This window comes from Zonotrichia albicollis, chromosome 13 (assembly GCF_047830755.1).
Source record: "Zonotrichia albicollis isolate bZonAlb1 chromosome 13, bZonAlb1.hap1, whole genome shotgun sequence".
NCBI lineage: Eukaryota > Metazoa > Chordata > Aves > Passeriformes > Passerellidae > Zonotrichia > Zonotrichia albicollis.
In genome coordinates this window covers 2,120,227-2,144,271 of record NC_133831.1, presented here as the reverse complement: position 1 = coordinate 2,144,271, position 24,045 = coordinate 2,120,227, and the positions used below count along the sequence as shown (strand labels likewise).

At 42.2% G+C, this 24,045-nt stretch overlaps 1 protein-coding gene across 2 annotated transcripts in view; it reads left to right on the top strand.

Annotated features, from left to right (window-relative positions):
• Window positions 1–24,045, top strand: part of BANP (BTG3 associated nuclear protein) — a 123,984-nt gene that overhangs the window by 10,933 nt on the left and 89,006 nt on the right. For both annotated transcript variants that reach the window (XM_074550759.1, XM_074550760.1), the window contains exons 2-6: window positions 1,675–1,816; window positions 2,597–2,691; window positions 3,884–4,083; window positions 19,290–19,412; window positions 21,132–21,307. In XM_074550759.1, the coding sequence (XP_074406860.1) occupies window positions 1,747–1,816; window positions 2,597–2,691; window positions 3,884–4,083; window positions 19,290–19,412; window positions 21,132–21,307 (664 nt within the window). In that variant the 5' untranslated portion in view covers window positions 1,675–1,746. The remainder of the gene's footprint in view (window positions 1–1,674; window positions 1,817–2,596; window positions 2,692–3,883; window positions 4,084–19,289; window positions 19,413–21,131; window positions 21,308–24,045) is intronic.

The following is a 24,045-nucleotide window of genomic DNA, read 5'->3' as shown; positions in this document are numbered from 1 at the left end:
TATTCCTGAGGTTGAGCACTTTCAGCCTGTGTCCTGTGAGAGGTGGACAGTGGGTGTTAGAAACAGGAAATTATTTGAAGAAAAATTGAATTTACTGATTTTTAAATTTAATTTTGAAGGCATGTGGTTGGATCATTGAGTTGTCTATGCAGGGCCAGGAGTTGGATTATCCATGTGGGTTCCTTCAAACTCAGGATTTTTTGTGCTAAATAAGTGAAGTAATAAAGTGGATTTATACATTATTACTATTTAATTCCTATTACTATAGGAATTAAATACTATACTATTAATATATATATATAATACTATACTATTATAGTATAGTATTATTATTATAGTATAGTATTATATATATAATATATAATACTATACTATTAATTCCTATTACATTATTACTATTTAATTACTATTAATTCCTTCAGTGGAGGAATTTGTTGCAATGAGAGGTTTCAATGCAACACGTGCAGCATCAGTGAGTCCTGTCATAACCAAGTGAATCACGGTGACTCCTGTAAATAATAAGCTTTGTGACAGTTCTAATTTGCTCTAATTTGGCCTTTTTTGGTGCTTGCAGGGGTGGCTGTGTCCCCTGAAGGCGAGGGCAGGGCTGTCCTGTGCAGGCCGTGTGTGACAGCACGGAACAGCACAGCCTGGCTGGGCACCAGGGCTTCTCAGAAATGGCAAATTCCCCTTGCCAAAATGGCATCCACGAGCACTGAAGGACTGCCAGGGATTTTGGGCTTGCTGCCACACTCTGTGCTGGCCCAAAAGTCTTTCACCATGAGCAGAATTTCAAGTGACTCAGTGCTGGCAGTGCTGGTGTTTTGGGTAAACACTTTGGGGATGTGGGGAGGCCGCCTCAGAATCCTTCTCTAGGTTGTGTTGCTCTCCTAAAAATTAATCCTCTCCACTTCTGGCCTGATGGATTTCTTGGGCTCAAGTGGAAGAGGAAAATCATTGTGCATAGTTGGATTTGATTCCATGTCCGTGTTAATGGATGAATTATCATTTCTATCAGTAAATCTCCATTTGTCTCTCCAGTGTTTTTTACTCCAAGTTAAAAAAGGAAAAAAGAAAAGTCCACTGATCTCTTGATATTCCTTTGTAAAATGGTAGAAGCAAGGAGAGATTGCAGTGATTTTATTTCAATTTTACAGGTTGAAGGTTTCTCTTAAAACACTAATAAATAACCTGGACTGAGAAATCCAGGGGAGCAAGGCTGACAAATATTTTGACTTTAAAATCAGGACCATATCCTGAAGAAGGTTTCATCAGAACTGAGCTGTAGAAAAACCAGGCAGGTTCATCCTGAAGAAAAAAAGTCAAGTTTTGCTTTAGTTGTAACAAGATGTGAGGAAACTCCTGGTTCTCACTCAGTTTAGGAAGATTTAGAATTTGCAGTTCTTGCAAATCTGGTGTGGAGTGGAGCTTTGTGAGCTTTGAGAGTGTGAATGTGCAGTGAAGAGCAAGGAAAGCTTCAGCTCCTGCCTCAGCCCTGGGGCAGGGAGGTTCCTCTTGCAGGGGCTGAGCTCTGGGTGCCGCTGGAAAATCCCTTGGTAGCTTGGTTATTTCTCTGAAAACTGAATTTCTGATAAAGGGAGAATGAAAAGCTGGAGGTGTTGGTGCTGTCTGAGCTGTTTCACAGATATTAACCCTGTCCTTGCTGTTTTGCAGGAGTGCATGCCTGGGCCAGCTGTGCCCTGGGGAGCTGCAGTGGTGCCTGAGGGGTTTGGCTGCAGGTTCTGAATGATGTCAGAGCAGGATTTGGCAGATGTGGTTCAGATTGCTGTGGAGGACCTGACTCCTGATAATCCAGGTAGGAGGAGATTTCCAGCAGTGCCCATGAACTGGAAATCACTGCTGAGCTTTGCTTTAAAATACAAAGCAGGGATTTAATTCCACAAGGTGTTTTTGAAGCCCATGTGCCATGATTTCCAGAGCTTCACTTGTGCATCCTCAAACCCTTTAGATCAGATTATTTTATTTATTTCACTTTTCTCTTAATTGCCTGTTTGTTTTTTGTGCAGGGCTAAACTAACCCCAAAACCACTGAAATATTCCTGCACTCTTGTTTTTTTCCATGGTTTATGTTTTCCTCCAATGGAAGCTTTCCCCATCCATTAGGAATTGTTTTATGTGTAAGACACTTTTTCTCATCCATTATTAAAATTCCAAATAGCAAAACACTTCTGAAAGTAAATATTTGGATATCACTTGCTCAGAAATTGACTTCCTGAGTGAGAATCTATTGAGATGTTGGTCCTCTGTGGCTATTGTAAGGAAGAGCAGTAATGGAAATGAGAGACAGAGGCCAAAAAAAACTGCTTTTGTGATAGAAAATGAAAAAGTTACCTCAGAAATGGTCCCAAAGAGTTGGAAAAGAAACTGAGACCTGCCAGTCCTTCAGAAGTCTTTGCTTGGTAGAGGAACTCAAACCTGGTCCCATCACCACTGTCAGATATGTGAGAGAAACCCCAAGCAGGTGTCAAATAACACATTAAATATCTTAATTAAACTTACAGGCCTTTGTGGTTTTAATTTGAGCTTTTTCCTCTCGGGCTCTAAACTCTGGCAATGCTTTTTGTTTCCTTTGCAGTTGTGTTGGAGAACCATGAAGTGGCAGATGATGATGTGGAGCCTGCCCTGAAACGTCAGAGGATAGAAATCAACTGCCAGGATCCCTCTATTAAGGTTATTTAATCCTCTTTCCTGGGTTTCATTTTAATGATAATTTAGTTTAGGTGAAGTTATTACAAAAATGTAAAATAAACTGTTTATACTTAATCCTGGAATTATTCTGGAAGATACTTGTGCATTTTTAGGCACAAATTTAAAAATCTGGGTAATTGTCTAATTTTCCATGGTAGAATTAGCAGCAAGAATTTCAGATGTAATGTAAAATATCACCAGAATTAATTCCACTGACCCAAAACTTCAGTACTGGGACATTTTTTGATAAAGTAAATGAAGCTGACCAAAAAGAGATGAACTTGAGGATGTATTTGTGTTGCAATTTGTAGATACTTTCAGCCATGTTTGAAGGTATTATTTGAAGCTAACAGCATTCTCCTGATAGATAATTCCCATTTAATTCTGGCCCAGGAGCTCAGAAATCACCTTGCTGTGATTTAGGGCTGGTTTTTGCCCTGGAGTGTGAGTACCTGATGATATTTCAGTGCCACAGCCACTGTCCTGTGTAATTCTGCATTTTTGGGGTGATCCCAGGAGCTGGAGCTGGTGAAGGAGGGTTTGGGGTGCTCAGTGGCTGCAGGGCCACAAGATGGCACAGCTGCTGTTTGCAAAGCACACAGAGTGCAGCTCTCCCTCTAATGGCCTGTTTTCCCAGGAGAACCCAAGTGGAATATGTTTTCTTTTCAAAAAGATTGCTTAGCAAAACAGATTTTATTTATTTGCTTTTCTTGATTTGCTGTTCAGCAGGAAGCTGAAGTGAGTGGCATTAATTGTCTCCGAGATTTTTTGTGTTGATACAATTTCCACTGCAATTTATCTGTTTGGGCAGGAAAAAAACTTACTAACTTTATCCAGGAGGATGCATCCAGAGATTTATAATCCTTTTGTTTTCACATGTGGGCTGCAAGGCTTTGGCAAGTCATTAGAAATGATTTTGCAGTGGATGAAATCATCCTGACAAAGTGCTTAGGTGAAAATGGCTTTGGCTGGGCTGCTTTTGGCTCCCAGCTAAAGATCTGGAAGAATGTGAGCCTGCTGAAACGCTCCTGGATGTCATCAGGGGGTGGATTTTGTCACTAGACAGGCTGTGAGTTCCTTTGGGATGGCTGCCCAGTCACGTTTGCGCGGAGCTGCCTCGGGAGCGGGGCTGAGCTGGGCGCGCTCAGCGCGGCTTCTCCTCCTCCCTCCGCAGTCGTTCCTGTACTCCATCAACCAGACCATATGCCTGAGGCTGGACAGCATCGAGGCCAAGCTGCTGGCCCTGGAGGCCACCTGCAAATCGCTGGAGGAGAAGCTGGACCTGGTCATGAACAAGCAGCACAGCCCCATCCAGGTGCCCATGGTGGCCGGGTCCCCGCTGGGCGCCACCCAGACCTGCAATAAAGTCCGATGGTAAGGACACAGCTCTGCCCACTGCCCTAAAAACCCCCCAAATGCAGGAGCTGGCCATTCCTGCTCCCTGTGCAGCTGAAAAAAGGCTGCTGCTGGAGGTAGAGTTCATTTATCTTCTTGAAGGTAATTTTTGTAGCAGCTTTGTGATGTTACTCAGAAGCAGATGCTGGTCCAGGGACAGTTTGCAGCTCTTCCCACATTTCATCCTGACTTAAACCAGACTCCTTCATCCATCCCCTGGAAAAGCCTCAGCAGCTCTTTCAGACAGGTTTTTGAGACTCGCTCTGCTTTTGTTTATAGCTGTTTTGACTTAATGAGTTCATCATCATTCTAATTGCTTCTCATTTTACTTCTCTTCACCAGAAGTACAATGGACTGTGTTTTATGAACTTGTTTGCTAAAGAACCCTGCTAGAAAAATCTCTCTGCTTTTTTTGGAGTTAGAAGCTGGAGGTGGAAAATCTGTTGAATAATCTAATGCTGAAAGATTTGGCTGAAAGATCAGGCTTGACCTGCAGTCCCTTTGTGTCTCACTCCCCTAATGTGGTTTTAAATACCTAAATCTTGATGTGTCTGTCATCTTATCATCGAGGTGATCCCAGCCAGAGAAATCTGCTTAACAAAAGACTCTTTTCTCCAACACTTCTTCCTCCTTTTTCATTTTTTTTTATAGCTGGAAAACTCTTCATACTGCTCTGAATAACTACTTTTTACTCTCCATTACAAAGGGGTGTGCAGGCATTTAATTTTTCTTTTAAGCAGGTGCTGTGTCTGCTTTTACCTCTGCTTTTGAGGGCTTCATACACTGAAAAGATTAATTATGGCTGAGCTGTGTAATAGCAGACACAAAGTACATGCAATAAAGACTTGGATCACAGAGGGAGCAACCAGAGTTTTACACCAGGGCTTTTGCTAAATACTCCTTTCTCAGTAATTGTTTCTTCAAGAGCCTTCTTGTCATTAATTTAGAGATCTCCAAGTTCTTGTGCACGAGCTGAACTTTTTGCTGTGGTTTTTGCACAAAAGGCTTCAGAAACCTTTTCAGGAACCCACAGCCCCTTTGGGACCCTATTAATTCATGCTCAGTGAATGCTTCCCTCTGTAAATTGTACTATTTTGAGTTTCTGAAGGAATTTGTCAGGCTTGAGCTGCTTGGTTTGGTTTGGTTTGTTTTTAAATCTCTGCAACCATCAGAAATCTGTCCTGGCTGTTGATTGTACTTCATCTTTTGGTTTGGGTTACAGATTTTTGCTGACAGCTCCTCAGTCGGTCTGACACCATCATTTAGATAGAAGTCTTGAAGAAAGCAGCAATCTCTGCCCCAAATATTTGTTGCTGTTGGTCTGAAGTTGCACATTATCAGAGGTGTGATGCCAGGAGAGCACTGAGGGCTTTTTGTTCTGGAGCAGACTGTGGCCTGTGGGACTCGAGAGAAAATAGGGCTGGATGTGTTGAATTTGGCACTGGGGACGCTCCATTTGCACAAGGACAGAATGTTTCCCTGAATTCCCTGTCTTTCATCCATAAATCCCTTTATCACTTGTTGATTGTTTCCAATTAAAGGCTGTTCCATTGTACCAGCTCTGTATCCTTCCCTCTTCCCCATCCATCACAGGGGGCAGAGCTTCCCATAAGTTTGGGATAGGGATTTTCAGATTCTCCACAGGAATGGGATTCTCCAGCCTCCTTCTCCTCCTCCTGCCACCAAACTCATGCTGGGTTTGCTGCTGTAACAAAAAGTTGTGGTTATTAAAGGCTGTCAGGGAAGGTGGGGCTGCACTGCCAGGAGAGCAGCTCTTGGGAAAAAATGGGAATAAATCCAGTAAATTCAGGATCCTGGCTGAGAATTGGGGCTGTGGGAATCCATGAGCTGGGGGTGCTGCTGGATGGGGGCCTGGCCTTGATTCTGCCCCTCAGGTGAGACCCCACCTGCAGAGCTGCCCCAGCACAGGAGGGACCTGCAGCTGCTGGACAGAGCCCAGAGGATGGAGGATGAGCAGAGGATGGAGCAGGAAGGCTGGCAGAGCTGGGATTGTTCACCTGGACAGGAGAAGCTTTGGGGTGACCTCAGTGTGGCCTTCCAGGACCTGAAAGAGCTGCAGGAAAGATGGAGAAGGACTTTGGACAGGACCCAGGGAATGGCTCCCACTGCCAGAGGGCAGGGCTAGGTGGCATATTGGGAAGGAATTGTTCCCTGGGAGGATGGCAGGCCCTGGCACACATTCCCTGTGTAGGCACTGAGTTTGTGGTGGTTGGAGTGGGGCTGGCACAGCCCAGCCCTAACTGGGCACAGTGGGAGGAGCAGGAGAGCAGCACTGACAGCAACGGGACATGGAGTGCCCAGGGGTGCTGGGCAAGCACCAGGGAGCAGAGGGCACCCAGGGGCAGGGCATGAATAGAGGGCACTCAGGGCAGGGCATGAATGTGAGGGAACAGAGGGCACCCCAGGGGCAGGGCATGAATGTGAGGGAACAGAGGGCACCCAGGGGCAGGGCATGAATGTGAGGGAACAGAGGGGCAGGGCATGAACATCAGGGAGCAGAGGGCACACAGGTGCAGGGCATGAACAGAGGGCACACAGGTGCAGGGCATGAACTTGAGGGGCCACGGGGCAGGGCATGAACATTAGGGAGCAGAGGGCACACAGGTGCAGGGCATGAACTTGAGGGGCACACAGGTGCAGGGCATGAACATGAATGAACAGAGGGCACACAGGTGCAGGGCATGAGGGGGCAGAGGGCACCCAGGTGCAGGGCATGAATGTGAATGAACTTGAGGGGCACCCAGGTGCAGGGCATGAACATGAATGAACAGAGGGCACACAGGTGCAGGGCATGAGGGGGCAGAGGGCACACAGGTGCAGGGCATGAATGTGAGGGGGCAGAGGGCACCCAGGGGCAGGGCATGAATGTGAGGGAACAGAGGGCACCCAGGGGCAGGGCATGAACAGAGCAGGGCATGAATGTGAGGGGGCAGAGGGCACACAGGTGCAGAGCATTAACAGGAGGGAGCAGAGGGCACTCAGGTGCTGAGCAACCACCCAAAAAACAGAGGGCACACAGGTGCAGGGCATGAACTTGAGGGGCACACAGGTGCAGGGCATAAATGTGAGGGAGCAGAGGGCACACAGGTGCAGGGCATGAGGGAGCAGAGGGCACACAGGTGCAGGGCATGACGATCAGGGGATCAAAGGCTGGCCTGAAGGGCAGGAGCAGCAGCTGCCCCCTCTGAGGTGGCAGGTGTTACTCTGTGTGGGCAGGCACCTGGACCCTTCTGCTGAGCTCTGGCGTTACTGGGGATGCTTAAAGCCCTCTGGAATTGTGTGCTGGTGCTCTGTATATCATCCAACTAAAAAGTTCTGTTTGGAATCATAAGATTTTTAAAAGGTACAGAGGAAGTGGAAGTCAAATTTGGATGCTTTTGAGTAAAATAATTTGGTGAAGTGACATTTCAGTTTAAGAGCTGAGAATTTGAATGGTTTTTCATAATTTCGTGAACTGGGCAACAAAATTGTTGCTTTTCCACATACATCATGGTGTGTGCTGTGGCACCCCTGCAAGTGCCCAAGGCCAGGCTGCAGGTGTTCAGATGAAAATGGAGAGAATTAAAAGGTAAATGCAGCTCAGGTGTTTTCCTGCACCTTTTTTTTTTTGCCACAGTTAAAAACCAGACCACAAACATCTGGTTCTGTTCCATTTGTATGTGTGGGTAATTGACAAAAAGTATAGAGATAAAAACATTTATATTTTGTCTTTAATGAGAGTGGGATAGTAGTAAATGGAACTGTAGATTAATTGTACTCAGTTAATGAGCCAAAATCCATCCTGGTGTCCTTGAACAAAACTCGTTGGGGGTTGAACATTGGTTAATTAATGTGGCTAATTAATCCTCAGATGCAGTTTTGTACCAGATGGGATGTTTGAGTTTGCTGTGCTTTTTGTAGGTGTGGATCATTGAAATGTTTGCTTTACCATTGAATTTAATCAGCAGAACAGTTTAATTGAATTTGGAGAACAAGACCTGTCCACCCACTTTGCAATGTGCCATTTGGCCAAGCCCCCTGGCTCCACATCCCCAAATTCCACAGCTGGGTTCTGCTCATTGTTTCCTTGTTTACAAGTGGGTTTGGGGTCAAATAATGCAAAATTGAGAGTTGAGATGTTCTTAAATGAGGTTGTAAAGCAGAGAATGTGGTGGGGAATGAATTGTAGGGGGACTGTTCTAGATTTAACAAAAATACTTTTGCTTCTCCATAAAACCTTTAGGAAAACAAACAAACCTAAAGAAATATAATCAAGGTATTGGTGTATAAACCCTCAAATAGCCAGAATTCTATTTTTTAAATTTATATATATATCTATATATTTATTCTTTCTGTGAGTTACAAACCCCTTGGCCAACCTAATTGCATTTTTATCAGGAGGATTTTTACTGATTATAATAAACTATCCCACTATGCTAATCCAGACTTTTAGAAGAAATAATAATTCCTCAGCCCTTATCAGTGAGCAGTGGCTGCTGAGTCTCTTCCCTGTGTTCACTGCAGTTGATATTATAACTCATTAGGGGATGTAAACCACTTTATATCCTTTTATTTCACTCAGTGATAAATAAATTAACATTGGGAACCTTCAGGATTTTTGCTGGTTTTAACTCAATTTAAGAGCTAATTGTTCCTTCTTGGAATTGCTTCTGAAGACCCAGAATTTGCAGGAAGATTTTAATTGATTTATTTGGGAACAAATAAATGGATTGAGGAGCAGAGGATCAGGCAGGGTGAAAGGTTTCTTTTCAAGGGGCAGGTCCATGAATCAGCCTGGAAAAACATTTCCCTGCAAAGAGAGACAGCCCAGCAGTGCCTGGGGCTGAGAGTCAGATACAGAGTCAGAAATTGGGGGTGAGCTCTCAAGGTTTGGTTTGGAGAAGCTTTGGAGTCACCCAGGTTTGCAGGAATTCTGCAGCAATCCAGGTTTATTTCTCCTTTATTTCTCCTTGGCTTTTCCTGGAGCCCCATCCAGCAGCAAATGTGCAAAAAGTGAATTTTGGGAGGCCTGGACACGACCACAACTCGACTTTTGGCCTTGTTGGGATGGAGGAATTCCCAACTTTCCCTGCCTGGCATGGGAGCAAACATTTCTTTGGAATTCCATAAAAAATTACCAACAATTCTTTAGAACATTTGAGTTCTGGGATTCTCCCAGGTGGAATTCTGGGGTTGTTTTCCCAGAGGATTGAGAAGGAAAGGGCTGCAGGAAAATGGCACAATTGTTTGGGCTCTGTTCTCACCACGTTCATTTTGGTTACACTCCCAGTGGGGAGAGAGAGTCAATATTGACCATGAGAAAATCATCATTAACACCTCATGAATTCAAAAATCCTGCTTAGAATCACAAGATTTTTAAAGAGTTCAGAAGAAGTGGAAGCAAAATTTTTTGAGTAAAATAATTTGACAGAGTGAAATTTCAGTTTAGGGGGTGAGAATTTGAATGGTTTTTCATCATTTTGTGGATTGGGCCACAAAATTGTTGCTTTTCCAGCATTTGGAGTCCCCTGTTTTCAGTTCTGATTGTTGTGCCTTGGGACATGTGGTGAAAAACCCAAATTCCTTCTTGAGGTGTAGTAGGGAAGTTTCTCTGAAAATTACAGTTCTGTCCTGTGTTCAAAAATTGAGTTTATAAACAGAACAAATGAAATAAAGGCATTATTAGATTATCTGTCAGCTCCTCTTTCTTTATCCAGAGTTCTGTTGTTTCTTTGGCTGTGGAATTAAAAAAAAGCCTCCCAAAACTTGACATCTTTAATTCCTTGGAAAACACAACAGTGCTTTCCAAAATCTCCTAATTTGTCACAAAACATGTCAGCCTCAACCTTCTGAGATTTAATTTTATTTTGCCTTCCTGGCCACGTGGATTTCATGGAGAAGATTTCTGTGATCTGATTTATCAACACCAGTTGATTATTGAAAATAGGTTGATTATTGAAAATGAGGGCTGGGATTTTTCTGAATTCCAAATTCCCCCGGGATTAGGAGGAAGTGGCCTCTTGCATTAATCAGCAGAGTTTGGTGGAATTTCACATTCCAGGAGGGTTGCATTCGGATTTTGGGGAGCCAAGGCCCAGAATTTGTTGATAAATCGGAGGCAGTGTCTGACTTGCAGCATTTCAGGGGAAAGGGAAAATTCAGTTCTGGAATGGAACCAAAAATTCCCCATCATCCCTTAGCTGGGTTTTCCAGAGTTCAGTCATTCCTGCACGGATGGGGTAAAATTCATTTCTACAACTTCACACTGACCAACATTTGAACTGTGGGTTCCTTCTCCCCACTGCAGTTTCTCTAAAGTTCATGGTTTCTGATGAAATATCATTTCTGAGAGTCCAATAATTCAACTGAGAGCTGAGCAAGTAGCAGCTGATGATTTAGGGCTGAGAAAAGGATGGAAAATGTGGTTTGGGTCTTTTTCATTGCCCTGGTGCTGTTTCAAATGTGCCTGTCAGCCTTCAACCACCACAATGAACTTTTCCAAAGTGATGGTTTTGAATTCTCAAAGAGAATTTACACTGAAAATCAGATTTGAGGTGATAAAGCTCCTCCAGGTTTCAGATGTGTTACCAGGTTTGATATTTTACTTTTTTTACTAAGAAATTGAGCATTTTTCCTGTGCACTTAGCTCAGGATAAATGTGAAACTCTTTCATTGGGGAGGTTTGCAGGATTGCTGTTCACTCTTGGCCACGTGTGGATAAAGAGTTTATTTATTTATTTATTACCACTCATTGGAACACTTGCCTTGGGTCAGAGGCCTCAGGGAATCCTTTTGTTCTGTTTAAAATCAACATCCTTGCATTATAAGGGTGTCTGGGAAGGGGAAAAAAGAGAAATACATGGGAATCCAACAGGATTTGGGTTTAGACACAGATTAGGGGGACATTTACCACTCTAATTACTGTCTAATAACAAATAAAATCAATTATAACATATTAAAATGTGGGTTAAGCTTGCCAAATCCCATCGATGAGATGAATTCAGGGAAGGCAGAACATTGAATTCCATGGCTCCATTAGCACAGCCAGGAGTATCATTATTGTTATTATTATTATTGAATATATAACACAAAACATATTAACACTATTATTATTATTATTATTATTATTATTATTATATAATAGTATATAACATTATTTATTATTATTATTATTACTTATATTATATTATATTATTATAATTATATATTATATTATTATTATAGATATATAATATAATATATAATATATATTGTATAATATATTATATAATATATTATATATATTATATAATATATATTATTATATTATAATAATTATATATTATTATAATTATTATTATTACTACTACTACTACAGCAAAAAATGGAAAAGTGCATGAAGTGGAATTTGGTTCAGGCCTTTGTAGGGCTCATCTTTGCTTTCTGCCTAAAGAAACAATTAAAAATTATTATGTTTAATAAAAGTGGGCAGGTTTTTACCTCATGCATGTTGGAAATGGGATCATGTTCAGTGAAACTCTACAAATCTTTACCAGTGTGAAGCAGAGCGCTGGGTTGTGTTACACACAATATATTTAATTTATTGAGCAGACAATAAACAGAAGGGGGCAGAAAAGCCTTATTTATCCTTTTGGGTTCCAGTTTAAATTCCTGGCAGAATTTAAATATTCTGAATGGTGCAGTCACTGGGAATTTGAAAATCCAGCAGTAAAAGCAGACCTTGGAAACTTTTCCTGTAAGTTGGGGAGTTAATTCTGTCAGTGCAAGAAAATGAATGGAGAGCAGGTAATCAATTAGTGATGAAAGGGACAAGGATTGGAAATAACAGGGATTTAGGGATAATTTGTGTGCCAGTTTAGAGTAGTTTAAAACACTAGTAATTCTATTTTTAAAAATCCCAAAACTACTAGTTTGCTTTTGGAAAAATCAGATACTAATTGTAATTTAGTCATTTAAAACACTCGAGTTTGAAAAAAAGAAATAATTCCTTTATTTCAGTGGGTTTGGAGGGCCCAGTTTCACTTGAAGCAGGATAATTTGTGTACCAGTTTAGAGTAGTTTAAAACACTAGTAATTCTATTTTTAAAAATCCCAAAACTACTAGTTTGCTTTTGGAAAAATCAGATAATAATTGAGATTTAGTCATTTAAAACACTCGAGTTTGAAAAAAGTCTTTCCAAACAGCATTTCCCCCCTTTTTTTTTAGGAACTGTACATTTTTGCATATCTTGAGCTCCATCTCTTTGTTCCATGAGCAGGAAATCTGCTCCCAATAACTCCTGAAATTGGGTTTTTCATACCAAGGGAAGAGCAGGATTTCTATAGGGTGCCCTCAGGGGATCTGGAAATTTGAGATTTAATCCCTAATTTTATTCCAAGCATCCTTGGAATGGCTGGAAGATGTCTGTGGTGGTGGCAAGGGCACAGAGCTGGTTGGGAACTTGGAAAAGCAGAATTACCTGGTGGGAATTATTTCCAAATCCCCAGAAAGAACTCAGAGGTGTTTGCAGGATAATTGGATTTATTTGTTACCTGATTTGCAGGATAACTGTATTTCTTTGTTACAATTATTTGTGATAATTGTATTTATTTGTTACCTGGTGATCAGCAAGCCTTCATTTCCTGTAATTAATATTTTGAAATCCAATTTATAACACTGCCTCCTCCACCCCCAAGATTTTAGTGCTTAAATCTAAATTTCTTTTAGTGCTTAAATCAAACTTCTGCTGATACCAGAATTTATCAGAAAATCAGGAAAACCATCTCAAAGTAACTAATTGCATAATGAAGAGTTCCAAATCTTTCTCCTGGATTCAAACTGTGTTTTCTAGACATCCCGAATTTTTATTTTAATCAATAATTTCACTCCTGGAGCGTGCTGAGGGCCTCATTTCCCAGAGAGCACAATCTCCACGTGCTGCTCCTTATCTGCCTCAGGAAGTTCAGGCTCAAAGCAGGGTAATAACTGGAAATTTCTCCCCAGGCTGCCTGAAAACAAGAGATCTCTGCTGTTGTGTTTTTATGAGTACATTTATCTTCAAAAAGGGTGGCATTGACCTTCTGCTCATGGCATGGCCTGGCCTTTTCTTGGCCATAATCAAAAGTGGAAGATTGATAATTAATGTAATTTCCAGCACTTTTCAATCCTGGTTATGTCACACGTTGCCTGGATGGGTTTTTCCCCCATGTTTTTTATTATTTCCCCCATGTTTATTATTATTATTCCCCATGTTTATTATTATTTCCCCCATGTTTATTATTATTATTCCCCATGTTTATTATTATTTCCACCATGTTTATTATTATTATTCCCATGTTTGTCCTTATTCCTCCCCTGTGTTTATTATTATTATTCCCCTGTGTTTATTATTATTTCCCCATGTTTATTATTATTATTTTCCCCATGTTTATTATTCTTTCCCCCATGTTTATTATTATTTCCCCTCATGATTATTATTATTATTATTTCCCCCATGTTTATTATTTCCCCATGTTTATTATTATTTCCCCCATGTTTATTATTATTATTTCCCATGTTTATTATTATTTCCACCATGTTTATTATTATTATTATTTCCCCCATGTTTATTATTATTATTTCCCCCATGTTTATTATTATTATTATTTCCCCATGTTTATTATTATTTCCCCCATGTTTATTATTATTTCCCCCGTTTATTATGATTTCCCCCATGTTTATTATTATTTCCCCCATGTTTATTATTATTATTATTTCCCCATGTTTATTATTTCCCCCATGTTTATTACTATTATTATTTCCCCATGTTTATTATTATTCCCCCATGTTTATTATTATTATTATTATTATTATTATTATTATTATTATTATTATTATTATTATTATTATTATTATTTCCCCCGTGTTTATTATTATTATTATTTCCCCCGTGTTTATTATTATTATTATTCCCCTGTGTTTATTGTTATTTCCCCATGTCTATTATTATTATTTTCCCCATGTTTATTATTATTATTTCCCCATGTTTATTATTATTATTATTTCCCCCATGTTTATTATTATTATTATTTCCCCCATGTTTATTATTATTTCCCCCGTGTTTATTATTATTATTCCCCCATGTTTATTATTATTTCCCCCATGTTTATTATTATTATTATTATTATTATTATTATTATTATTATTATTATTATTATTATTATTATTATTATTTTCCCCCTTGTTTATGATTATTATTACTATTATTTCCCCCGTGTTTATTATTATTTCCCCCATGTTTATTATTATTATTATTATTTCCCCCATGTTTATTATTATTATTTCCCCATGTTTATTATTATTATTTCCCCCATGTTTATTATTATTTCCCCATGTTTATTATTATTATTATTTCCCCCATATTTATTATTATTTCCCCCATGTTTATTATTTCCCCCATGTGTATTTCAATTTTTCCTTTTAAAAAATAATTTTTAAGCTTTTTCCCCCATTTTTTTATTTTTAAAAAAATGATATATTTTCTCTTTATTCCTTTTATATTATATATATATTTTTTTTCTAATTTTTCTCAGGTTTTTTCCCTGCCTTTTTGTTATTTTTCCTAGTTTTGTGTATTTCTTAAAAACAAAGTATTCCTTGTCCCTGTGTCGCCACACTTAATTTTTACAGTTCAGCTGTGTTCAGAAGAAGAGATTTTAAAATTTTGTTGTATTTTTTTAAACCAAGATCTAAAATAATTTGTGTCCCCATCGAGGTGGTGGAAAATCCCTGGAGGAACAAGCCAGGCTTGGGAACAGGAGGGTTTGGGTTGATGAACCCCTTGGAAATGGGTTTTTGGAGTTTGGTTCTCCAGGTGGGTCCAGCTTTTCTCAGAGCACAATAATCCCCAGGAGAGTTTAACAGCTTTAAAAATTGCATTAAAATTCAATTTAAAAAAATTAAATTAATCTTAAAGCCGATAATTGATGTTCTCCTGCCTCCAGCCAACCAGAGGCACCTCTGTAGCTAAAGATGGATTTTGTAACTTGGAAAATCTCTGATTTCTACTGAGTTGGGTTGAAAATTCAACATTGACTGTGTTTAAATTGTTTGGATAAAGCAACATTTGCTTTATCTTTTATTATAAATTGCTTCCAGGGCTCTCAGCTCCAGTTTTTGCAGCCCTGCCTGGTGGATTTGGGCTTGTCCTGTTCCTGGGCTCTCTGTGTCGCTGAAGGACACGAGAGAACACAAGCACACCACCACTCTCAAGGTGAAGGGAAAAAAGGGAAATTTTATTTTCTGACTCCAATATTTATAGTTTTACAAAAGTGACAGTGGATTGGAAGGTGACAGTGACACCTCTGCAATGTCACTGGTCAAACCAACAGTCCATCAACTCTCTTCTCCTCCATAAAGGAATGCAAAACAATGAGTTATTCACACAAAGTGTGTGAGAAAGTTCACTACAAGAATGTCAACATCATCTTAAAAAACCAGGGTGACATCTCTGCTCTGGGGGATGTCCAGAATCCAAAGAGAATTTTTAATCCTCAGCTCTCTGGAAATGATGGATGCCACTGCTGCTTTTTTGGCAGTTTCCTGTGCCTGGACCATGAATTTGGGGATTGAAATTTGAATTGTTGAAGTGCACAGTGTGCTTGCTGACAGCTTTGGACATTTTGGGGCATCCACCCAAAGGGAATTCATGGATTCTGTGCCAGTTGGTGGCTTTGCTGCACTGGCAGATCCTGGCTGGGTTTTCTCTCCCTTTTTGGCCAGGGATCCTTAACTCTGCCAGCAGCAGGCAAAGGAAGCAGGTGGCCATCAGGAGGAAGGAGCACTGGGACATTATCTGCCTAAATAATGATGAAAAGATGTAAAAAGGGGCTGTTGTAAAGGATGAACACGAGTGTTAGTGAAAGATAAACCAGGGATAAAATAAGGAAAACAGCACATTGTACAACAATATTTGTTATATTTAGATTTTCTCCCTGCTGGAGATAATTGTGATATTCCTCCACACATGAACTGTACATTTCAATTTTAATTGAAACTGGGAAATAGCAGATTTCAAGGGTTCTTTTCCAGCCTGGCTTTCCTTTAGGCTGCAGAGTTTTCCAGCAGGAATTCCAGCTCCTCTTCCCATGAGCTGATCCATGGGAGTGAGGACAAAGGGGAGAACCTGCCTGAAAATCTCCCTCCAAGTCATTTTCAGTTTTTTAGAGAAACACTTTTGATCCTCATGGAAGAGAGAAATGTCAGTTCATTCTTTCTGCCTGATTTTTCTCTCTCTCCAAATGGAAAGCTCAGCTGGGAAGAGGAGGAGAGGATGGGGAGAGGATGGTCCTGGCACTGCCAAAAGTTCTTTTCTGTCTCTGGCTGCACTCTGGGTGATTGGCAGGTTATTGGCAATGGAGCCCAGCCTTTAAGATGAATGATCAGATCTGACTCACACATTTTCCATACTGAAAATGACCTTTGCCAGCAATTTCCTCATGCAAAATATAGACTGGCCTTTTGTATTAAAAAAAAAAAAATCAGAAGCTGAATACGCAATCGTTAATTGGCATGTTTATTTTTTTAAGGAATATTTTCACCTGTAATTTGACTGATTATTCAGTGAACTGCATAAAAAAATCCCCAAATATCTGCAGGTTGCATGCATTTCAATGTTTTTTAGGGAGTTGTGTCCAAGAAGAGGCAAATTGCTGCTCCAGTCTCTCCAAGTGCTAATGCTTGTGGGGAAAGGAATATGTGAGCACAAATGGAAAGTTCTGGGGCCTGTGCACTCGCTCTGGGTTTGTGAAACTCCCCCTGACCCCTGGAATATTTTCCTTCCATCTTCCCCCTGAGTACTGGCAGCACTCAGAATTCCTTCCCTTGGGATCTGAGGGAATATCCAAAGCTTTCCTTCTCCTCCTCCTTTGTGTTCTCTGTGTTTTAGTACAGAGGGAATGGTTAAAGCTGTTTCATCTTCTGAAAGAGATGGAGAGATTGAAGAAAGGAATGGGAATAATCCAAGGATGCACTTGGCTTTAATGAATTTTAATAGATTTTTGTCAGCTTGGCCCAATATTTTGATTTTATGTAGAATTCCATTATTTATTTTGTGTCAATTCATCAGGTTTCTAAATAAATCTGAAAACAGGGACTGGAACGTCTCCCAGGGAAGCAAATTCTTTATCACCCTCCACAGGTCCCTGCCAGGAGGGTGCAGCCAGGTGGGAATTGGGCTCTGCTCCCAATTCCAGGATGGGAGGGAGCAGCCTCAAGCTGCTCCTGGGGAGTCCAGATTGCACATCAGGAAGGATTTCAAGCAACTCCATAAAAATGAACATTCCTAAGACAAAGCAACCCCCCTCAATTCCTTATTTTATGCCAATTTTCACTGCTAAGGCTTTTATTTTTTTCTTCAGATACAAACTTAATAAGAGCAAAATGCTAAGGACTTTCTAAATGTAATTTTATTGCATTTATCTCTCCAGTTGAATTTAATTATTCAGAGTCTTCATTAAAAAGAAGCTTTGGTAAGTGACATTTTAAACAGGCCTTCAGAAGTGATTGCAAGGGAGATGCTGATAAAGAACAGTGTCTGAAAGGAAGTGTCAAATACTTGAACATTTTAAACTGGGATGTGAGGACTTGCAGGGCAGCTCTTTGGATAATTTGGGCAACGTAATGAGCACACACACGATGCTGCTGGCCTGGGAGCTGCCAGCACTCCCTCATCTCCCTCTTTTATCAAGTGTTTGGTGGGGTTTTTAAATGTTTGGTGCAGAGAAAAGAGATGGAAGTTGTCTTTTTTTCAAAAATAAAAATATGTGGGTTTTTCCCCTTTGACTGGAAGTGCCCTAAATCCTGATTCTCTAGAGAATAATAGGAAAGCAACAGAAGCCCCCATTTCTTTCTTGCTTTCTGAAATCTGAGCTCCAAATGCACATGAGGAGCTCTGGCAGAGCCTGCCCAGCTCTGCCCCCTGGGTTCCCTGAGGAACCCCAGCAGCACATGCAGCACTGGCAGGGGAAGGCAGGGCATTGCAGCCTGGGGCTTTTGGAGCCAAAAAATCCGGGGTCAAGCGTTTTGTTTGTGCCAAAAATGGGATCCGTTCATCCTCAGCTCCACGACAGGGCCTTATCTTTCCTTGATGATGGATAATTTGGCACTTGAGGCTTCCACAGGCACGAGAATGTTCAAGTGTGTGCTGTGCTGCAGCTGCAGGAAACGCACTTGCTATCACCCAATTGGCTTAATTTGTGTTTCAGTAATTAGCCAGGGGAAAATAAATGACCCCCAGTCACGTTTGGGATGTTGGAGCAGTGACAACAAGAACAAGCTGTTTACTGTGGGGAGAGCAAAGGGGAACTGAACCAACATTTCTCTCCCTCAGTTCTCCCTGAGCACAGCAGGAACAGTTTAAGTCTGAAATCCCAACCTGGGAATATTGAGTGTGGTGTGGCAGTAATGTGAAAAATCCCTGCAAACAGGGCAGGTGCCCATCTGCATGTGGAGACAGTTGTTTGTTTCATATTTCCTTTTGCATTCCAGTGTAGACTTAGCCTGTCTCAAGTTTTCCTTCTCCAGTGTCATCAGGAGTGATAAGAGAAGCTTTTTCTGGTTTCTCACACATTAAATTATTTTGGTGTTTGGATTTAGGCTTTTTAATGTGTGAAATGCAAACAAGAAGTAGTTTAGTCTTGTTTTTATTCAGTAACAGTCTGGTCCTGTTTGCTCTGATGCTTCTTGTGCTGCTCATCTCCCCACCCTGGAGGACAACACGTGCCTTTTAACCATGCTCATTGTCCACTTTTGCAATAAATCCTTTCAAATTCTCTTTTCCTAGAAATCATCCCACTGAAACTGATGCATTACCATGTAAATTTGCCACAGCACCTCTGCAACCACTCAGATGCTCCCAGAAAGAATTTGGTGGAGCTGTGATTTACACACTTCCCCCTGTGTGTCCTGAATTGATGAATTCCTTCTTGCTTCCTCAGGGGTCGTGGACTTTTATATAATTCCACAGGAGCCATCCATCCTCTGGAGCAATCAGAGTGCTCGAGGTGGTGCCGTGTCAGCCTCGATGGATTGCCGGCGTCAGCGGTGCCGGGAGAGGGACAAGGCCCAGACCCTCCCTGGATTACTCAAACCAAAACCCTCTTCATGCATTATTTATAAGCTTTGCTCTTTTACATTCCTCTTCCCTCTGTGATTATTTTTTTTGCAGTGTTGTCCCTCAGACCACGGTGATCCTCAACAACGACCGGCAGAACTCCATCGTGGCCAAGATGGTGGGGCAGGAGGAGCCTCTGAGCAGAGCAGCAGATTCCCTGGAGAACATCCTCAGCAAGTGAGTGCCATTCCCTGGAACCCTCCCTCCTTCCCTCCCTGGGCAGGACCACTCTCAAAGGCCAGTTTTTCCCTTCACTTAGAGGGGAAAATTGAGGAATCCTTGAGGTAATAATGGGGGAAAGATTGAACCTGTGCTTGGATAGGTTCTCTTGCTTCCCTCTTGATGGGAGAGAGCATCCTGGAGGAGCTGGGATTATCTGGGCATCCTGATGGGATTATCTCTGTGTTAAATTAAACAAGGGTTTCTATAGCTGTGGATTTTTACATGCATGCACAATCCCTTGAGAACAGGCCAAAATCCTGTATTTAACCAGCTGAAGGTGGAATATGCAGTCCAAGGAAAACTTGGACTATCTAAAGTGAATTTTAAACAAGCAGAGCTGGGGATTCTGGGTGGAAAATGGTCGTAATTAATATATTTTTATAAATTACTGGTATATTTCTTTTGTTTTGCACATGGGGCCTAGACTTTTCCATTGAGGCAAATGTAGGAAGTTGATACCAAAGATTTTTTTATTCCTTCTGCTATGTGTGACCCAAAGGACAAAGTCTAAACCTGCACAAAGGGAAATTTAGGTTGGATGTTAGGAGAAAGTATTTTACTGAAAGAGTGGTAAAGTATTGGAATCATCTGTCTGAGGAGGTGGTCGAGTCACCATCCCTGGATATATTTAAAAAGAGACTGGATGTGGCACTGGGTGCCATGGTTTAGTTGAGGTGTTAGGGCACGGCTTGGACTTGATGATCTTTAAGGTCTCTTCCAACCTGGTGATTCTGTGTGATTTTTATTCTCCTAGATAACTCTGAGTTCCACAGGAGCAGAGTGATTTAAAGGAGCTGATTTTATCCAACACATTTATTTTGTTAATTAGTGCTTTTAATTCCCTCACAACGATGTGCAGGGCCATGAGCTGAACTGAGTGATGCTGGAATTTGGATATTCCATGCTCATGTTCCTTCTGTTCTCTTCAGGTGACCTGTGTTTCTTGCCCACAGTGTGATTTTTTTATTTTGCTGGATAGTTTTGCAAGAGTAGAGTGATTTAAAGGAGTCCGTTTTATACAACACATTTATTTGGCCCTCACAACGATGTGAAGGGCCACAAGCTGAATTCAGTAACTCAGGAATTTGGATATTCCATGCTCACATTTATGCTGAGGGGCTATTCTCTGGAGGTGACCACACAGGAATGTGCAGAGCCATGAACTGAATTCGGTAACTCTGGAATTTGGATATTCCATGTTCATGCTCCTTCTGAAGGGCTGAGGTGACCTGTGTTGGCCCTCACAGTGACGTGCAGGGCCACGAGCAGAACTGATGGTGGAATTTGGATATTCCATGCTCACATGTGTGCTGAGGGACTGTTCCCTCGATGTGATCTGTGTTGTCCCTCACAACGATGTGCAGGGTCATGACATGAACTGAGTGGTGCTGGAATTTGGCTGTTCCATGCTCACGTGGGGCCGTTCCCTTGAGGTCACCCATGTTGGCACTCACAATGATGTGCAGGGCCATGACCTGAACTGAGTGATGCTGGAATTTGGATATTCCATGCTCAGGTTCCTCCTGAGGGTCCATTCCCTCAAGGTGACCTATGTTGGCCCTCACAACAACGTGCAGGCCCATAAGCTGAACTGACACTGGAATTTGGACATTCCATGCTGCCATTGCTGCTGAGGGCTGTTCTCTGGAGGTGACCCGTGTTCCTTGCCCACAGCGCGGTGCCAGGCCGCCGGCAGAACACCATCGTGGTGAAGGTGCCTGGCCATGATGACAGCCACAACGAGGACGGCGAGAGCGGCTCTGAGGCCAGCGACTCTGTGTCCAACAGCGGCCAGGTGGGCAGCCAGAGCATCGGCAACAACGTCACCCTCATCACCCTCAACTCCGAAGGTATGTGGGGGGCCAAGGGGAGATTTTGCATTTTTTTTAATGTACATTTTATGTATCCTCATTACTTGTAGTGTGCATGCTTGTAATTCCTTAGGTCTGGTAATTTAGCATGGTGTTGTGTTAGGCCTGACATCCTAAAGGCCTCAGAGCGAGGCCTTGTGTGAGGCCGCAGAGCCCTCAGGTGTCTTAAAAAACCAATGATGCCTTGAGAGGCTGTCTAGAATAGAGGCTGGACAGGATTAAAGGAATAAAGTAGGGATTTATTAAAAGGCTTTCAAAGGACACAGCTTGGGCAGTGCAAGAGTCTGGCCAGGGGGTTGGGCCCTGCTCCCAGGGAACAGAGGCAGAGGGAGCGGCCTCAGGCTGGGCCAGGGCAGGCTCAGCTCGGACAGCAGCAGGAATTTGCCCATGGAAAGGGGGGTCAGGGATGGGAACTGCCCAGGGAGGGTTGCAGTGCCCATCCCTGGAGGTGCCCCAGCAATTCCTGAGGTGGCACTTGGTGCTTTGGGTGGAGCACCATGTGGAGACTGGGCACAGCTTGGACTCTGATCCTGGAGTTTTTTTCCAGCCTCAGTGATTCCAGAATTTTTACTGCTCTGTCAGTTATGCCAGGAGCAAAGCTGCCAGCACCAGGAGAATGTTTGTTGTGTAATTCCCTTTCTGCCTTGGGGTGGCACAGATTTGCACAGACAAATGTGATGTTTGACCCATTGATGTGCATGTAAATTCTGAAGAAACACCTAATCCATTAATGTCTGCAGATCTGATTTCCCTCAGACCTCTGGAACACTCATCTGTTCAAAATCTCTGAGATTGATGAATGCTTTGAGGATCAGATCAGTGACCCCCCTCCACCTGCCCTTGCCCTTGCACGGGAGGGAATTGCTAAGTGACTTCACCTGCAGGATGGCACAAATTCAATTATTAATAAAGGAAGAGATGCAGAATAGCAGGGCCGGTGTGCAGGGAGAGGCAAAGTCACAGCAGCCCTTGGCTGTCATCAGCTGGGGCAGAATTCCAGGTGACTCTGAGGTGTGCAGAGGTAAAACCTGGATGGAGATCCCAGCCCAGGACTGAGAGCAAACACCAGGTGTTCAGGGCAGCTCCACTCTGTCATCCTGGCTCTGGAAAGCACAACTGGACTGTGCTTAGAGTGGGTTTGTCTGACATTGAACTGTGGATATTTCCAGGATTTAGGGAATGGATTTCTATAAAGGCACTCTTTGCTCTTTGCTGGCTTTCATGTAATTGTGATAATTTAAAAATTAGTGTTATTGCCTTTCTATCCCTAAGAAATGATTCAGAAGCTTTGAGCCCAGTTCCAGTAATGGTGTAGAACAAGGCTGGTTCTTTGCTGACTGAACACTGTGACTTCAATCCAGGTGTTTTTTAAAATCCAGTTAATTTTGGCATGCTTGTGTTCTTACTGGGAGCTCTGGAGTGCAGCATCTTCTCACTTCAAATATAGCACTGCATTTATTTAATTGTGAATGTTCTAATTAGGCTTAAAAACAATGATCTTTGTACAGTTCCGTGTCATGTGCAGAACAAAGAGCACAGGAAGAGCTTTTTTAGTTTCACTGATACACCTTTGGAGCAGGAGAGCCATTAAGTGTTATACACTAAACATGAGGACGTGTCTTTTATAGTGGTTTATTTTGTAATGGTTTATTTTATAATGGTTGCATGGGATGGATGTGATGGGCCAATGTTATTTTCCTCTTCAGTTTTCACACACTGCCCTTGCACCTTCAGGGTGGTAAGAGAAGGAAAAGTTTGAAGTTTGTTCAGTTCTATTGAGACTCTTTTCCTGTGCTTTCCAGAGTTCTTGTCCATTTTTAACATGGTGAAGATTCTGAATGCTTCAGCTGGTCCTTAGTGCCCTCCTTGCACAGAACTTCATTTGTGAATCAATTCTTTGGGCCTCCATAGAAGACTTGGGATCATGGAATGATTTGGGTTGGAAAGGACCTTAAAGCCCATCCAGTTCCAGCCCTGACACCTCCCACTGCTGCTCCAAGCCTGCCCAGCCTGGCCTTGGGCACCTCCAGGGATGGGGCAGCCTCAGCTTCTCTGGGAAATCCATCCCAGGGCCTCCCACCCTCACAGGGAGGAATTCCTTCCCAAAGTCCCATGTAACCCTGCAGTGAAACCATTCCCTGTGTCCTGTCCCTCCAGTTTCTCATGCAGAACCCTGAGCTGGAAATGTGACCATGTATTTTTGGAGCAGATAAGGGGAGCCTGGGTGTTAATTAAGGGATGACTGATGTTTTTTCCAGAGAAAACTCCTCAGTCACGTCTTGTCTCCTCAACTTGGCGTCTGAAGCAGTCATTTGATAATGGCAGCGTGAAGCAGCACTGAGGATTTGCTTTCCAAGTGGGAATCCAAGCAGCTCAGTGTCCCAGACTTATCTGTGCTCAGGATTTTCCAGCTCAGGCAGGCTCAGATCTCACCCGTGGGATGAGCCCTTGGAGCTGTTTGCTGCCAAACTCCTCAGGACAGGCACAGACAGTGGGAGGAGCTGGAGCAGAGCAGGAGTGAACCTTTTGTACCCTCAAATGATGTGGTGCTGATGTGGAGACACTGATGAGGACTGGTGAAAGCCAAAGAAAATTTTATAAATTGAATTGCTTTGGGTCTTATTTTTTCAATTATTGGGAGCCAGCAGATGAACAAGTTTCTTGCAGGTGTCTGCCACAGAGATATTTGGAGTTAACCCTGGCCCACCTCCACCCAA